This window comes from Gallinula chloropus (genome assembly GCF_964237585.1).
Source record: "Gallinula chloropus genome assembly, chromosome: 33".
NCBI classification, from domain to species: domain Eukaryota; kingdom Metazoa; phylum Chordata; class Aves; order Gruiformes; family Rallidae; genus Gallinula; species Gallinula chloropus.
In genome coordinates this window covers 161009-179631 of record NC_140118.1, presented here as the reverse complement: position 1 = coordinate 179631, position 18623 = coordinate 161009, and the positions used below count along the sequence as shown (strand labels likewise).

At 50.7% G+C, this 18623-nt stretch overlaps 1 protein-coding gene across 1 annotated transcript; it reads left to right on the top strand.

Annotated features, from left to right (window-relative positions):
- Nucleotides 1–8092: 8092 nt before the first annotated feature.
- LOC311202973 (tektin-3-like) lies at nt 8093–12711 on the top strand (the record flags this gene model as incomplete). The annotated part of the gene is made up of 7 exons (XM_084277610.1): nt 8093–8650; nt 9153–9236; nt 10166–10236; nt 10387–10530; nt 11662–11884; nt 12133–12287; nt 12465–12711. 7 exons carry the CDS (start codon nt 8093–8095, stop codon nt 12709–12711), a joined length of 1482 nt encoding a protein of 493 aa, XP_084133736.1.
- Nucleotides 12712–18623: the final 5912 nt, after the last annotated feature.

Genomic DNA, 18623 nt, shown 5'->3' with positions numbered 1-18623 from the left:
CTTCAGCATTCTTCCACTCCGATGTTCTCTTCTGGCTGCACACTGTTCTTTGTGCATTCTTCAATAAATGTTACTTCCACATCTATTAAACAAATATATTGTAAAATTGATTAGGAACACTCAAAGTCCTTTAGCTGCTTTTGATATTTTCATCATTATCTAGAAGGCCCATCCTAAATCTTTGCCTGATCTTTCTGCACTGAGACACTCCTGGTTTTCACAGGGAAATTAACCTCAAAGTCCAGGAACATCACTTAGTAAATCAAGGGGAAAGACTGGGCTTTTGATCACAGGAAACACTCTCCTACCAAAACACACAAGCGCTGTCTGAAGTCCCAGTCTGGGAAACCAGGAACAGATTTGCCTCCCAGAATCCCAACTGCAGTTTATGACAAGCAGGACGGCTGCCATGCTGGGCAGCAGAATGACTGATCCTCACTGCAAGCCCAGCAGGCACCAATGCAGAACAGAGATCAAAGACTGACTGGGAAATATATTCCTACTGCTAGGAAAGGAAGGGCACTCCTAAGCAAAGTCCTACTAGGGGATGTGGGCCTCAGGATTGACTGGTGGGGATGAAAGTTACACCAACTCCAGTGTCCAGAAACCCAGGATTTAAAAGCACTTTACTTCAGTGCCAAATAATTTGTCAGTTGTCAGGTAACAGCATCTCTGGAGCCCTTTGCCATTCTGCTCTCCCTTTCATTACTTTTACACACCAACTGGTTCATAATTTTGTACATTTAAATCTAAAGTGGTGTCATTTACCAAAAAACACCTCATTGTAATATGAAAAAAAAAGGATTACTAATTCTGATAGTCAACAGAACCTTTCCTACATACAAAACCCATCTGTGAGTTCCCAGTCTGGGTAAAAAGTAGGTAGCAGGGGGAAAAATGTCCTGCACAATCAAATAGTCATTAATGGACTAAAGCTACTGAATCCCATCAGCAGGAGCTCATTTTGTCCTCGATATTAAATCTCTCTCTGTGTGCTCCATCTGCCCCAGTCTGCAACTCTGGCCTCACTGCTGGAGCTCTACATGCAAATGATTTTATGGGTATGAACTGTTGCCCTAAGCTCAGAAGGATTATTCACAGCTACAAAGTCAAGCATGCAGATACACACACACAGGTATTTTCAAACCAGACTGGAAGTTCCAGGACAGGACTTTCATTGCCCTGGTTGCTGGTATGGTTGGTACTTAACAGCAATCCTGCCTAAGAACACAGCTGTATTCAGTATCACCCTTTCTGGAACAATGAACAGTCTGAAGCCAAACACAACTGTTATATTGCCTACTTTATCCTCTTCTTAGAAACAGGAATATTCTTTTACTGAGATCAGCTGCTTTCATGTGAGTAAAATACCCCATATCCAAAAAAAAAGCCAATCTAGCTCTAAAGACACTGGAAGTTGCAATAATCCTTCTTTTCCAAAGTAGTTTACTCTGATGCTTCAGTGTTTCTCATCTCGCAGTCACTACAACAAACACACTCGGTTTTCATCTTAGAATCCTCACAACACACCCCCTCCTTTCTGAGCTTACAAGCAGCACAACACAAACAGACCTTTTCCTTCTATTTTTTTCCTCACTTCAAGTGCAGGTTCTCTTCTGGTATTCCAAATCCATCAACCATATCTCTGTCTAATATCCAAATCACTTTGCAATGCCAAGAGCAAGCCCGCATATGCGCTCTCTGTCCAGTTCTCATTTCTGTGACGAAACAACAGCACCTGAAACAGAGTAGGATATTTCAAGGTCCCATTTTCTGGCCATTTTCACCACTGACCAAGTGATACTGGGGACACCACACATTACAATACCATTTTAATCTATCCCTAGGCAGGGGCATCCCTCCAGATTTACTCCAGTTCTTTAAGATGCTTCCAAAGGGACAACAGAGAAAAACTTCCTTGGAAGAAGTGAAACTCATCTTGGTACCAAAAAATTATTTCCTAAACCAACGTTTCTTAGGCCAGAATTCCAAACTTTCAGATAGAAACCCAGGGATCTCTTCCCTGCGTTACCAATACAGCGTTTAGAAACAAAGCCATGCTGCTGCTGGATCTCTCTCTGACACGACTTACGCAGAGCTTAAGCAAAGAAGAACTTCCACTGCCTCCTGAAAAGCCTTGCTTTCCCCCATTTCTGTCCCTGTTAAGTGGACAATTCTACTTTATAGATACCATGGCTTCCCCTGGGGCAAGCCTTGAGGTTTCTGGGATCACACAGCCATTTTCAACTCAGGTCACCAGCCCAAGTTTCCCAAAAGAGACAAGGCTCAGCTGGACAGGCTCATCTTGTGGATTTGCTTGAAACAGCAGAATTTTGAACGCTGTGGAATTTGGTAGCAGTTACCCCAGGCGTAACTTCCTCACTGTCCTTTATAGCCCAGGCTCAGGTGTTCCCTCCCAGGGGTGACAAGTAACATGATTTGGAGAGGTGAACACGATCGACATGTGCATGTGCCCCTTTCTTGGGATTACCACATTTAGGGGTCTCAGCTTTGACAGTCAAGAGAACTGGTTCACCTGGGCTGCTCTGCAGCCACTGTCACCACCTCTGTCCGGCGGGTCTCAGCGTCGCTCTGCAGTCGCTGTCACTCCCTGCAGCAGCTCTCCAGCACACAGGACGTTTCAAAGATCACACCAGAGCTCAGGAATTGGGGCAGTTGCCCATCAATGCTGGTTTTCATCTCCCCCACAGTGCTCTGTCCAGACCCTTGCCCCCAGTTTGTGATTCCTCCCTCCCAGCCTGCAGCCCACCAGGAACTGTCTCTTTCCCTCTCTGTCTCTGCTGCCTGGTCTTCTTCTTTCACTCCTCCCCTCTCTGGCCCAGAGACACTGGCTGATGTTGTCTCTCCCTGACTGCCTGTCTGTCCCTCCTGGTCCCTGTCTGTCTGTCCTGCAGCCTGTTGCTCTGTTTCCCTCTCTCCAGACGTTTCTCTCCTGCTCCCTGCCCTTCTCTGTTTCCTGTCAATCCTTTCTCCTCCCCTCCGCCTCTTCTCTCTCTTTGTCCCCCCGTCCTGCTCTCTGGCCATCCCTCTGTCTATCTGCTGTCCCTCTTGGGCAGGGGCAGCCCTGGGGAGGCAGCCATGGGGCCTGCGGGGGCAGGGCCGGCCTGGGGGACGGTGTCTCTTAACGGTCCCACTGCAGGAAGCAGCGGCCCCGCTGTGTGATGAGAGCTGTGGGCCACAGGCTGCTGGGCGGCCATAATAGTTCCTGGGCATGGTGGGAGTCAGAGAGCAGAGGCTGCTGGGCGGCCATGGTGGTTCCCGGGGCATTGTGGGAACTGTAGGCCTGGGTCATGGGGCTACTGGGCGGCCATGGGGGTCTGGCCAGGCCCAGTCTCTGCTCCAGCTGCGACCAAGCTGAGCTGAAGGCTGGGGTCCCCGTGAGGCAGCAAGGCCCTTGGCCAAGCGCAGGGGCTTCTGCTGCCTGCTGGAGCTCCCTGCATGGGCAGGATCCAGGCAGCCGGGAGAGATTCCTGTCAGGAGCTGCCTGACAGATCCAGGCTGCTGCCGGGCAGGGGCAGAGCTGAACACTCCTTCTGCAAGGGCTGGGCCAGGGCTTTCAGGCCCAGTCAGCCCAGCCAGGGCTGGCAGGCAGAAGCCAGCGCTTCACTGCAGGCCTTGCTCTGAGGGCCATGGACATCAGCATGGGAAGTGTTTCTGAGACAGGCATCAGCCTGGCTCCTTGGGCTCTGCTGCCTCTCAGCCCGAATGCAGCAAACCCCTGAGATGTGTGCTGTGTGCTCCGGGCAAAAGGGAGTTTTAAACAGTTCCAGTTCATTCCAGTCTCAGTGTCCTCACTCTTCAAATACTGCTTTCAGGTCACATCTGAATTTGCATGGCTTTAGTTTCCATTTTTGTTTCTGATGCTCTTTTATGTTTTATGGTTCACATACCTTGAGAGCAGCAATTTTACACCCACTAAATAAAGCAGGTGGTGACAAGGGCTGAATCAAGCACTGCCACCTGGAAAAGGTTGGTAGGAGAATTGCCCTTCCACCATGATTCTTCACTGACAGACAATACTTGTGAAGATCTATCAGTCTGCTTGCGTACATTTCAATTCCATGTGATGCACTACTATCCTACAGCACTGCTTCTAATGTGAGTTCCACAGAGTACCATACAGGATGTTCCAGAAAAGTCTCTGCTGCTCCCTTTACAAAATACACCTATCATTCCATCAAAAGAGTATCGCCCATCCAGCTTCAGCACCTTTCACTTCTGGAACACCCTCAGTCCCTGTAGTTCAGTGCACGGAGCTCATTCTGCCTGTGGTTCAGTTCTGGAACTCTGGGCTCTGTTGCCTTATGGGATCCAGAGACTCTGCCGAACAAGGACGTCAGCATTCCTCCTCTTCAGACCCTCCCAGGATGCCACAACTCTTTAAGAACTTCCAGTTACAGGCTGTGTAAAAACCTCCAGGCTGGATGTTCAGGCAGCCAGACTGACAAAATAATCTATCCTGATTCCCCTGATGTTTATGATTTTCTATGAGCTACTCTCAAAAACGCTAGTCATGCAGTAAAAGTAGATCCAGCATTCTGCTGCTCCTTTAAATTGAATTATTTTAGGATAATACTAATCTGAGACTGCTCTTTTTAGAGGCAAAGCACCAAAAACACAGCTAACACTGAATAACAGCAGAAGTTCCTTGTGTCTCTTTCCTCCTGTATGCCTTTAGAAGAGCTAAAATGAAAAAGTAATAAATAAAAAGCACCTGCTGGTTTCCACTATTTCCCAGTTCTGTGCATGAAAAATCAGCTGTCTGCCAGATGTCAGCCTGGTACTAACCCCAGTTAACTGTGACATAACAAATGAAGAGGTTCTATCTACAAAGTGCATTCAATAAAGTGCAGTTTGGAGCTAAACCTCAGCGTGCAAAGAAAAAACAACTGGTTCTATTAGCCTGAAGGCGATTTCCACTTTCTCTGAGTCAGAAAGTATTTGATAAAAAAAAAACCCAAACAACAAAAAGCCACCTGCTGCAAATCCAGACCTCTGTAGGGACAGAATAACCTCAAATCTATCTCACATTTTACCCCCCCAAAAACTGCAGTGCAGCTGCACTAGTCCTCAGGGAATGCCTCCAGGTGTGTATTAGTGTGGTGGTTTAGCCCTGGCTGGAGGCCAGACGCCCTCCAAAGTCAGTCTGTTACTCCCCTTCTTAGTTGGACAGGGGAAAAAATACATATTAAGAGGTTCAGGAGACAAAATAAGGACAGGGAGAGATCATTCTGTCAGCAATGACATGGGCAAAACAGACTCAACACAAAGTGAAGAAGAGAGAAACTACCTACTTTATTACACTACAGTACAAAGAACAGTGAAGAAACCGGCGTTGGGAGCACAACCAGATCTTAAAACAAACGCAACCAGATCTTAAAACACTTTCCCCCCACCACTGCATTCTTAGCAGACTTCACTCTAGTCATCATTTCACTCCCTTCTTCCCCCGATCGCAGCACAGGGGGGCAGGGACTGGGAGATGGGGGCTTCAGTCAGTCCCTTGCAAGTTGGTTTCCTTCTCAGCCAGGGGGGAGGGCATTCATTCCACACCCTCCCCCTGCTGCACCGTGGGGTCTCACCCACAGGAGATCGTCCTCCGTGAACTCCTCCAACGTGAATCCTTTCCCCAGGGCTTTACCTATTCACCTGCTGCCCTGGCGTGGGTCACTGCTATGGGTGCAGTCACAAATCACAATGTCTCTCAGTCCCAGTCCTCTGTGGGGTCACCAGCCTCCCCCAGCAAACCTGTTCTGGTGCAAATCTCTCTCTCACTTGTCTCTGTGTCTCTGTTTCTCCTCATGGCTGCAAGTGCTGGCAGGGGCTTGTAACAATGTAGGGTCACAGCATCTCTGTGTCTCCACCTGCTCCATCCAGCATGGAGCCCCTCCACAGTCTGCAGGTGGGGGCTCGGCCTTTTCCATGGGTTTCTCCAGGGGCTGCAGGGGCATCTTTCTCTCCGGCACCTGGGCCGCCTCCTCCCCTGCCCTTTCCCGGCCTTGGTGTCTGCACAGCTCGTTACATCTTCTCGCTCCCTTCTCCGGTGGCAAAATGCAGCTGCTTTTGGGTTGTTTTCTCCTCTATGTGATTCTCAGAGGTGCTCGACTGTCTCTCAGGCAGCAACTTTGGCCTTGAATTGCTCGTTGTTTATAGTTTAGTCTGGCAGAAAACTCTAACTGCTGCTTAAAGAAACCGTCTCAGCAGCACAGCCTCACCAAACTGACACAGCTACTTTATGTCCTTGAGAGTCAGTTTTTCTGTAACAAGGGGATAAACGATGTATCGGTGGTGGATGCCATCCCGCCCTCGAATCCTTGTTCCCAGAGATAGTGTGAGACTGTCACAAGTAAGTCCTTTGTTATGAAAAGGAAAAGACACAGACTCTCTTGTCCTTCCCAAGCCGTTAGTTCCCAGAGCTGCTTCCCATAACTACACTGCATAACTACACTACCTGTATATCGTGATCCTGTACCCTCACATCAACTGTGATTCATAACAGCTCAGTTACAGAGGTTAACATAGTTTAACTGCCTACTGGTTTGATTAACAAATTGATTATACAAGGTTTATTACAACCACCACAACTAATACACCCAGTGAACTTCGGGCCTGGCCTTGGTGTCTGCGCAGCTGGTTGCTTCTTCTCGGTCCCTTCTCTGGTGGCAAAATGCCTCTGCCTGCAGGTTGTTGTGTGTCTGAGCTCAAATGGTCGCTGCTTGGGGACAAACTGTGTGTTTTGGTTTAGTGTGGCAAGTTTCTGGCAGAGGAGGGAGGGCTGCAGGGGTGGCTTCTGCAAGCAGCAGCTAGAAGCTTGCCCTAGGCCCGACAGAGTCAACACCAGCTGACTGAGGGCCGGACCTGACGCTGATCAAGGCCCAGCACACGAGTCATATCCCGAGCCTCTGTAAATCATATTTAAGAGGGAAAACAGCGCAAGCAGCTGCTTTTTGCCAACAGAGAAGAGAGTGAGATGTGAGAAACTGTGCAGACACCAAGGCCAGTGAAGGACAGGGGCAGGAGGTACTCCAGGCACTGGAGAGAGAGAGATCGATCCCCTTGCAGCATGTGGAGAAGACGTGGTTCAAGTGAAATCAAAGCATGTTAAACTTTGTACACATGAAACACATTGAGTTAGGGTTTATGTCAGAGCTTTGGCACCAGAGGCATGGCTTTCCTAAGCAGGGCAACTCTGTGTGTGTGTGTCCATGGAAAGCAGGAGTGGCGGGACAGGGTGCCTTTTCTCCACGTAAAGCCTAGAATAACTGGGAAAGGGCCCTCCCCAGGAACCATTCCTGATGTCACTGGGTTACTGGGGCATGATGCCATGGTGCTGCGCAAGGCTGTGCCATGGTGGAGCTCTTGGGGATGCTGGGAACCTCCTCACCTGTGGTGCTGGCACCAACACCCTGGTGTAGTGCCCAGTGAGGTCTCTGCTTGGCCACGGGCTGGCCCAGGGCCAGCAGTGCTGGCAAACAGGTTGCCCAGTGAGGATCCTGGTTTGCCCAGGGCTTGCACTGGGATGCTGTACTGGGTTGCCCATTAAGGGCACTGGGGATTGTCCAGGGAAAGGATGAAGTGGCCCAGAAAAGGCTTTAGGTTACATGGAATCTGCAGTGGGTTGCCCATTGAGGGCACTGGGTTCCTATCAGAGAATCTCTCCAGTCAGAGGGCCCCATAAGGCTTCATGAGTACAACTGCCTGCTCCTTACAAGACAACCAAAGACTAAACCATATCACTAACAGCTGCCCAACAGCTGTACCTGCTTGCCCAGCGAGGGCAAGAAGTGGTGCAGGAGAGGAACTAGGATGTCACAGGAAGGTATTTTCTTGCCCAGGGGTCTCACTGGGTTGCCAGTGGAGAGCCCTGGGTTGCACAATGGCCGCATCCTGTTGCCCTGGCAGCTGCAGGGAGTGTTCCAGGGAACAATCGGGTTGCTGAGCACCCTGCGCCCGTGGCAACGGCCCACTGCTCCTGTGTCACTGAGGGCACCGGGCCCCTGGCAGTGCTGCCACAGAGCTCGGCAGTGCAGCAGCGACTGCAGCATCTCCACGAGCACTCCAAAACCCCAGAATGGAGCTGCTCGGCTCTCCCTTGAGGACTACATACACCCACCCAAGATCAACACCCCGCAACTTTCTGCCTCCTATCAGCACAGCCTCCAGCCTTCAGAATCGCTTCCCTTCCTCCCCCTTGCCTAACAGCTTCAGCTCCCCCTGGATGCCCAGAGTGGCCAAACCCACTGTGGGTCCCTCTTCCAAAAGCTCTCAGAAGCTAACCCCCAGAGAGGCACTTCCTCCCATCTCCCACCAAACAGCCCTCTTCACCAGGTACACTCCTGGTGACTGGTACAGGTCCAACCTGACCAACTACAACAGGTCAGAGACTGTCCGGCACACTGCAGAGTGTCTGACAGCTGACAGCTCCCGCTTGATGCAAGATAAATACCAGCAGACACGGAAAACCCAGGGAGAAACCACCAAAACACTGGGACAGCGTGTCAATGACATCATATTTTGGAAGTCAGAGCTGCGCCACGAGCAGGAGATGATGATCGAGGAGACCAACGCTCTGGCAGACATGAAGGGCCGGCTGGAGAGAGCCTTGGCCAACACGGAGGCCCCTCTCCAGGTAAGCGTTCTGTCCAGGGGGCTGCAAGCTGTAGCCTGCTGCCGACACATCTGCAGCTGTTCAAATGTCTCAGTAAGCTTCACTGCAGCTCTGGAACAGCTGAGTTACAAAAGCTGGTAACAAAGAAATGCCTTGATACCTGCTGCATCCCCTGTCAGCACACTCTGAGCACATCAGAGCAGCACTTGGTGCAGCCAATGTTTTCAGAAGCGCTCTACCCACAGCCCCGGCTCAGAAGACAAAAGCCCAGGTCTTCCTATGAGGCCCTGGCGAGGTCAGAGTCGAGCCTGACCCTGAGCTGGGCTGGCACCAGGGGCACATGTGCTCCCTCATGGTGCTGCAATGCTGCCATGGCAGCTCAGCAACTCGCTGCTGATGCCCTGGGCCCTTTTCTCCCCTGCTGTCACCTCTGTGCCCACCTTTCTTCCTTCAATTGATGTGGGGACCATCCCTATCTGGAAGCCTGTCCCTGCAGCCAGCAGTGATGGTGTGTCCCCAACAGGTCACCCAGGAGTGTCTGCTTCATCGGGAGAAGCGGATGGGCATCGACCTGGTCTGTGATGATGTGGAGAAACAGCTCTTTGTGGTAAGTCTGGCAACGCAGATCAGGCGTTCCAGGGACTTGTACCTAAGCTGCTCTAAGAGGCTTTTGCAGCCCTGTTCCCTCACTGGCTCCTGGTGAGGCGGGATGGTCACATCCAGAGAGGAGTTGTCAATGGCTGGATGTCCAGAGGGAGATGTGTGAAAAGTGGTGTCCCCCAGGGGTCTGTACTGGGACCAGCATTAATTAATATCTTCATCAATGCCATTGACAAGGAGGCCACAGCAGGACTGCTGCTCTGTTTGCTTAGGCAATGTATTTAACTGCAATCCTAAAACCATGCCCCCCTCTGCCTGCCTTGTATAGCCTGCTGTAAGCTCTTGCAAGCAGGGCAAGAGCTGGCAGGACAGATGGGATCCTAACGCAGGGAACGGCGAAATACAGTCGCTGCAAAGGCGTCGTGGAACTGGGAAGGGAATTGTAGCCCTGGGAGTGTGAAGCCACCACTCCCTTGGAACAGTTTTTCTTATCAGTCGGGCTTTAAACTATGAAAAGATGAAAAGGTATTTTGGGAAAATAATCCGAGCTGCCACGTCCATAACGGCTGTTTGGCTTTTCAGTATTTGGGACCCATTCTGGGTGTCCTTTTCAGCTGGCTCCTGCAGGCAGGAGGGCTGCAAAATGACTGGGTTTGAGTACGAACCACCTGGGGCATCAGAAATGGGAGGGATGTGTGCTGAAGGGAGCTGAAAGCAAGAGATGCTTGCCTTTGGTGGAGCTGAATGTTGTGAGAAATGGTGGGGACTGGCACCAAAGTCAAGGCCACCTGCTCTTGTCCCACATGGATCAGGTTTCTCCTGGGGAGGAAAGCATTTTGGAAGCCAACAGGGCAAATGCTGATGGGGAATGGGGATGAGTGTGCGCAGGGCAATTGAGCCCAGATGCTGACGGGCTGGTGTTTTGCCTCTGCCCAGGAACTGGACATCATCAGGTCATGCCAAGAGAGGATGCGACGGCACCTGGAGCAGGCAGAAGCCCAGCTGGTGTAAGGAGGAGCTCCTTATCCCCTGCTGTGGGGCCGAAAGGCACTTGCCTTTGTTATGAGCTGCCCAAGGGGTGCTGCAGGGAAGCAGCATGGGGAGGAAAGCGTTGCACCCCTCCATCCCCTGTGACGGTGGCTGTTTGTGTGTTGAAGGTCCAACAGGCTGGCCCAGCACGATGTGGAGAGAGACCTGGCCAACAAGCAGGCAGCTCACCGCATCGACGAGCAGTGCCACCAGCTGAGGAACAGCTCTACCGGCATCAGCTACTTCCGTGGGGTCGAGCGCGTGGATGCCACGTGAGTGCCCGCCGGGCTTCCCGTCCCCAGCATGCGCGGTGCCTGTCCCTGGCAGGGAGCTGCTCTTCCCCAGCTCGCTGTAAGCACGTGTGTCTCTGCATGGCACGTCCATCCCGCTGGGAGACCCCCGCCTCAGAGGGGACCTTTGGCTCCGCTCCCCATAAAGGGAGAGCAACTCCTGGCTTGGAGCGGGACGCCGAACATCGGGCGGGCAAAACCGACTCCCACCCAGGTCAGCATTCTGTCAGGGCTCAGAGATCAGCCTGGAAACGAATGCAGCCCAGCACCTCTGCACAGCTCATGCAAACACACATTTGATGTCTGTTTCCAAGATGTCTCAGTGCTTGCCTGCATGCTCGTCATTGATGTCAAGTCTGGGGAGTTCATCCCTGCATACAGAGGGCCTGGCAGGGAGCCAAAATGACGCAGAAGATAAAGAGACCATGGTCCTAGGATAGAGTTCAGCTGCTTTTGGGGGCCAGGAATTCAGCTTGGGCGTGGCAGTAAAGGAACAGTGACCTGAACCAGCCCTTGCAGAGAAATGCCCAGAGTGGCAAAGGGCTGAGGAGTAAATCCGCTCATGCAGGCACATGTGGTTTATGGAGGGGCAGAGATTGATTCCATTTTTCTGATGTTTGAATAATTATCTGTAGTAGAGCTTGGACATATTTAGCCAGGCAAATGAATTGCAAAGGATTGATGCCAAAATTCAGAGGCGGGTAAAATGTGTGGCAGATCAGCATGTTTGAAGTGGACCTTCTGTGGTCTCTAACGTCTTTTGCTGACCTTGTTCTGGGCTGCTGCACAGGCGTGAACTTCCTCATGAATACAGACAGGGAATTGACTATTATCTAGTGCTCACTTGGTTTAGTATCAAGCTGAGGTCTGATGAAAATCTCTGTTTTCCTGGGGGAATTTGGTTTGTCCGAGCTTTTCTAAGTGTCCCAGTTTTCTCTATGACTATGTCATGGTTTGATAAGCGTTATCAATCCAGTGGTGTCCAGATGTCTCCCTTCCCCACGGCCAAATGATTTACCCTACTTTCAGTCCCTGCTGCTCCCTGGCAGGGTCTGTGCCCTCAGCAGCACGGGCTTAGCAGGGACCTCTCCTTTCCTCTCCGCTGTCTGCCAGGATCTCAGTGCCGGAGTCATGGGCCAAGTTCACAGACAAGAACATCCTGCGCTCCCAGAGCGAACGGGCAGCCTCTGCCCAGCTGCGGGACAGCATTGAGAACCTGCTGGTGGGGACAGACAATGAGATGCGACAGCAGTTCCACTGCGTGAACTGCGCCTTCACCCACCGCATCGCAGAGACGGCTGATGCCAAGAGGAAGATTCAGGCCCAGCTGAGCAAGGTAGCCTGAAGCTCTCCCTTTGGCTGGGACACTGCTCGGAAACCTCTGCTGTGACAGCAAGGGCAGAGAGAGGCTTTTCCCTCAAGAGACACAGCTGATGGATCTGTGCCTCTGTTTGTGGCCGAGCGACAGGAGTCTGAGCCCATGTATCCAACTGGGGGTTTATTGCAGACAGAGGGAAAGGGAAATGATGTGGTCACTTGAGAATGTAGTTTTTAACTGATGCACACGTGTCTCTCTCCTGGCAGACACTGCAGGAAATCTTCCATCTGGAGAGGAGCATCGAAGCCATTCAAAAAGCCATTCGGGACAAAGGGTTTCCCTTGAGAGTGGCTCAGACCCGGCTGGACAAACGCATCCGCAGACCGAAGATGGAGCTGTGCCGGGACCCTGCCCAGCTCCGGTAAGTGCCCAGAGTGCCCAGCAGCAGCCTGTGAGGCAACCCTGAACCTCACACCTCCTGGAAGCCTGACATGGGCATGAGGCTATGTGAAGGCGCTCAAAGACAGTCGACTCCCAACCCCTGGGCCTGTTCATCCCTCTGAGGGGACTGTTAACAGGGTGTTTTGTTGTTTTCCAGCCTTGTCAACGAGGTCTGTGAACTTGATGAGACAATCCAGAGCCTTCAGCAGCGGCTGAGAGACAGCGAGGACGTGCTGCAAAGGCTGGTTCATAACAAGTCTGTCTTGGAGCACGACCTGGTGGTGAAATCCAACTCCCTCTTCATTGACCAGGAGAAGTGCCTGGCGATGCGCAAGACCTGTCCCAGCACAGTGCGGCTGCTGGGTTATGTTCAGGCTGGGCTCAGCTGCACTCACAGCAACTGAGATATTCCCAGTTTGGTTCAAATGCCTTCCCAGTTTTCTGGAGATGGTTTGACAATAAATGATTAGACTTTTTGTGTTACACAGTCTACCAGGAGTATTTGTTTTCCCCTTTATTTTTTCCCTTTCCACTGTTCTTTCCCAGTGGGCCAGAAAGGAGCTGAAAATACCCCATCAGTGACTAAGAGCAAATGCAGCCACAGGTGTTGATCCCTACCCTTTCAGGCTGCGATTTTAGGAGTAAGTCTGATATGGAATAACCACCAAGGGAAGTCAAGCTAGTTGTGAGAGTACTTAGCTGTTGCCATCCCTAATGGATTTTAATGCTGCAGCAGAAGACACACAGAATCCCAGAATCACAAGGTTGGAAGAGACCTTTGAAGATCATTGAGTCCAACCATTCCCATCCTATGCTAAACCAGATCCCTAAGTACCTCATCCACCCTTTTTTTGAACACATCCAGGGAAGGTGACTCAACCCCCTCCCTGGGCAGCCTGTTCCAATATCCAATCTGACCCTGCCCTGGCACAGCTTCATGCCATTTCCCCTTGTTCTGTCTTCTGTCACCTGGCTGAAGGGACACCTCCCTTCAGGTAGTTGTAGGTGGTGATAAGGTCTCCCCTCAGCCTCCTCTTCTCCAATCTAAACATCCCCAACTCCCTCAGCTGTTCCTGATATGATTTGCCCTCCAGCCCCTTCCCCAGCCTGGTTGCAATTCTCTGCACTTGCTCAAGGACCTCAGTGTCCTTTTCATGGTGTGGAGCCCAGAACTGCACACAGTACTCAAGGTGTGGCCTCACCAATGCCGAGCACAGGGGCACAATCACCTCCCCAGACCTACTGGCCACACTGTTTTTGATACAAGCCAAGATGCCATTGGCCTTCTTGGCTGCCTGGGCACACTGCTGGCTCATATTCAGCCTGGTGTCACCCAACACCCCCAGGTCCTTCTCTGCCTGACAGCTCTCCAGCCAACCTCCCCCAGCCTGTAGCGCTGCAGGGGGTTGTTCTGTCCCATGTGCAGCACTCTGCCCTTGGCCTTGTTAAACTTCATCCCGTTGGTCTCAGCCCATCGGTCCAGTCTGTCCAGATCCCTCTGAAGAGCCTCCCTACCCTCAGGCAGATCAACACTTCCTCCCAGCTTAGTGTCATCTACAAACTCACTGAGGGAGCATTCAATCCCTTCATCCAGGTCACTGATAAATACGTTGAACAAGACTGGACCCAGGACTGAGCCCTGGGGGTGCCACTCGTGACCGGCCTCCAGCTGGATTTGGTTCCATTCACCCTTTGGGCCCGGCCATCCAGCCAGTTTTTAACCCAGTTGAAGGTCCACCTGTCCAGGCCAGTGGCAGCCAGTTTCTCAGTCAGAATGCTGTGAGAAACCCTATCAAAGGCTTTCCTGAAGACCAGGCAGACACATCCACAGCCTTCCCCTCGTCCATGTCATGGAAGGTGATCAGGTTAGTTTGACAGGGTTTAGCTTTTGTAACCCCATGTTGACTGGGCCTGATCCCCTGGCCATCACGCATGAGCTGCATGACAGCTCCCAGGATGACTTTCTTCATGATCTTCCCTGGGACTGAGGTCAGACTGACAGGCCTGTAGATCCCTGGATCCTCCCCTCGACCCTTCTTGTCTATGGGTGTAACATCTGACAGCCTCCAGTTGAGTAGAACTTCCCCAGTCTGTGGGATTGCTGATAGATGATGGAAAGGGGTTTGGCAAGCACAGCTGCCAGCTCTTCTGCAGATCTTCTATTCCTGGTCTGATTTTGGCTGGAATGGAATTAATTTTCATATTGGTGTCACTATAATTCTGTGGTTTGGATTGATAAGCAAAAAACTCTATATTAGCATGCCAGTTCCCTGCTGAGCAGGGCTTGCACAGCATCAAGGCCTTTTTTCTAATTCTGATCCAGAAATAAGTCAACTGGGAGTGCACAAGTACCTAGAAGAGGACAGAGCAGTCCCAGTTGAACATAACTGACCAATGGGATCATCCTTACTGTATGACCACAGGAGTGAGCCCACTGTTGTGTTGCACTTGGTGTCTACAAAGGTGGCCTGGTTTCTTTCTAGCAGCGGGTGGAATGCTGTGTTTGGGAGTTCAGGTGACAACAGTGCTGATAACACAGGGATGATTTCACTGTGTGCAACCATTCAAGGACCTTTCAGTTGTTCATGCTGCTCTGCTAACGAAAGGGTGGTGGGCACCCAGGAAGCTGGGAAGGAACACAGCCAGGACAGGTGATCCAACATGGTCAAAGTGGGTCTTCCATGTCAATTACATCATGCTCAGCAGATGACGAGAGGCTGGTGGGAGGAAGAGGCTACCCCTCCAGGACACGTGGCTTTGGGCACTGTCTCGTTTCAGGACAGCTCTGAGCTGTGAGGTCTGAGCTGTGCAGTTCAGCAAGAAGCTGCATTGTGCATCACCAGTTTTGTATATTTTGCTACAAAGTCCTACTGTTGTTTCTCTCTCTCTGCTGTCCCAGTAAACTGTTCTTATCCCAATTCAAGAGGTTTGGGTTGTTTTGGTTTCCTTTTCCCTCCCTTTCCCCTTCCTCAATTTCCAAACACATCCTCTTAGAGAGGGAACACCTGTGTGGTGCTTGGCTGGAGCGAAACCACAACAGGTTCCAGCACAACAGCAAATCTGCAGCTTTGAAGGTCAGAGGCTGAGAGACCCAGGGCATCTTTAGCCTGGGGAATAGAGGCTGAGGGAAAGCCCACTTCGTTCTGTGTGGAAAGAACATAAGAAAGTCCATGTAAAACTGTGACTTTGAAGGTCAGAGTGGACATGAGGATAAAGAAATGTCACTCTAAGGGTAGTGCTGTGGTGCTAGAAGTCACTCAGAGGAAGTGTGGATGAGTTGGCAGCTTTGTGTTTCCAGCATCAGCTGGTGAGGAGGGAAAGACAGCAGTACAGGCAGGGACATCAGGGAGTGAAATCAAAGTGGGGAACGGGGTGTGGTTGCCTGCAGTCTGTAGGTGAACTAGACAAGGCAAGGGGAAGTGTGGGATGGGCTGTGGTGCAGATGGCCAAGGGTGCTGGGCAGGCTGAAATGGTCTGATAGAAATGAGGTCTTAACCCCTTGGCTATAGCTGATGTCCCTGCCACAGAGGCTTCAGAGGAGACACATTGTCCTCATGGCCATAAAGCATCATTGCCTCCTTGCACCCACCTAAAGAGAGGCCACCATGTGTAATAACCCTATGCTTCCCTTGGTGTCACACTCCCCACATCCCATGGAAGAGCCCTGAGACACAGGTGAGGGTCAGGATCTCCCTGCCCAGGGGCTGGGGGTCAGCACTTCGCATTTCTGTTTCATCAGACCAAGCCAGGGTGTCCTCAGCATCAGAGCTGCCTGTGCTTTGCCTGGGTTTGTCTATAGTTGTCTATTCTGTTGAGCCCATGGAGAGGTTCTGCCAGCAATGGCTCCCAGTGGGGCCTGTTAATGCTTCAAGGTGCTTTGGGCATTACTCCTGACTTCAACTTCTGGAGACATTCCTTCACTGTCCTCTTGGTGTCTGAGGTCTGTGGACTCAGAAGAAAAGACACCATGGGGCTCATTAACATCCAGAAAGCCCTTACAAGCATGGCTCTTCAAGTAACATTCATTATAAAACTCAAGACTTCTACAACTACTTGGATTTTAGTTGGGTCCTTAGTGGTTCCTTAGATTTCAAAGGAATTTCCCCTGGAGGACCTTTTTTCAGCCTGTCCAAGTCACCCTGCAGAGCCTTCCTGCCTTCCAGCAGATCAACACTCACACACTTTGATGCCATCTGCAAATTTACTGAGGGTCCAATTGATCCCCTCAGCCAGATCATTAATGAAGATACTAAAGAGAACTGGCCCCAGCACTGAGCCCTGGGGAACACCATGTGTGACCTGCTGCCAACTGGATTTAACTCCCTTCACCACAACTGTTTGGGTCTGGCTGTACAGCCAGTTTCTAACCCAGCAAAGACTATACACATCTAATCCATGGGCAGCTAGTTCTTCCAGCAGGATGCTGTGGGAGACAGTGATGAAGGTGTCACTGAAGTCCAGGTAGATCACATCCACAGCCTTCCCCACATCCAAAGAGCAGGTCACCTTGTCACAGAAAAACATCAGTTTGGTCAGGCACGATCTGCCTTTCCTAAACCCAGTCTGACTGGGCCTGATCCCCTGGGTGCCTGCATGTGTTACATGATGGGACTCAAGATGATTTGTTCCATCACCTTTCCCAGCACCGAGGTCAGGCTGACAGGCATTTTGTTCCCTGGGAACCTCCTACTGGCCCTTCTTGTAGATGGGTGTCACATGTGCCAGCTTCCAGTCAGGCAGAGCCACCCTGGTCAGCCAGGACAGCTGGTAAATAAGGGAAAGTGGCTTGGGGAGCACTTCTGCCAGCTCCCTCAGTACCCTCAGGTGTATCCTATCCGGACCCATTGACTTGTACAGATCTAAGTGGCTGAGCAGGTCACTAACCAATTCCCCTGGGATTATGAGAGCTTCGGTCCAATTCACATCTCCATTTTTCCACGCAGGGGTCTGGGAATCAGGACACAACTGGTCTTACTGCTAAAGACTGTGGAAAAAAAGGCACTAAGTTCCTCAGCCTTTTCTTCACCCTCTATTACATTGGTCCCCCTGAGTCGAATAAACGTTCGAGATTCTCACTGTCACTCCATTTGTCATTAATATATTTATATAATTATTATGAATTATCAATATTGATATTGATAATAATATTAACATTGGTATTAATATTTATACTTAATATTAATTAATATATAAAAGAACTATTATTTATACCAGTAATATTGTTATTCATGTATTTATAGAACTATTAAGAAAAGGAGGGACAGGGAGAATCCAAAATCTTTATTGTAGATCACCAAAAAAAATTAGCAAGGGCTGAAAAAGTTTCCTAGCCAGAAACCCTCCAAGGTAGCCCACTAGCATGTCCAGTAACCTTGGGGGTCAGGGCTTTCCTAACCACTGGAATGGTCTGAAGAGTCCCTGGTGTCATTTTGTGGCTCTACTAGTGTCCCCCTTTAAAAATTCTAAACATACAGCAATAGCTCCCAAATAAATCTATGAAGGATGAATGATGTTCCTGGGCTGAAACCTCCCCAGGTAGCCCACATGCAGCCCTGGTAGCCTTGGGACAAAGAGCATTCCTAGCCAAGGCAATGGTCCTATAATATCAGACATCATTTTCTGTCTCTACCCATGTCCACAGTCAAAAATGCCAAATGTCCAGCAGTAGGTCCCAAACAAAAGGTTTGAGACCCTAAAAGCTCCCTGGGTAGCCCAAAAGCAGCCCCAGTAACTTTGGGGCCCAGAGCTTTCGTAGCTGAGGGAACAGTCCTAAGGGTCCCTGATGTCATTTTCAGGCTCTACCAGAGTCCAACTTTGAAAGTTCTAAATGTGCAGTAATAGCTCCCAAACAAAAGGTGCGTGGGCTGAGGCATGTTTCTGGCATGAAACCTCCCCAGGTAGTCCACAAGCAGCCCTAGGAACATTGGGGCTCAGGGCTTTCCTAGAAGAGGGAGCAGTCCTAAGATTGCCTGACTTCATTTCCAAACTCTACAAGAGCCCACCTTTGAAACTGAGAAACATCCAGGAATAGCTCCCAAACAAATTGGTGTCAGGGCTGAAAAAGGTTTGTGGCCTGAAGCCTCCCCAGGTAGTAGAGTAGCAGTACAGCAAACCTTGAGGCTCAGGGCATTCCCAGCCAAGGCAACAGCCTTTAGAGTGCCTGATGTCATTTTTCCATCTACCAGCAATCACCTTCGGCAGTGCTAAACCTCCAGCAACAGGCCTCTAACAAGAGGAGTGAGGGCTGAAGGATTTTCCTGGCATGAACCCTCATCAGTGTTCAGATGTGAAGCACAAGGAATCTTGGTGCTCAGAT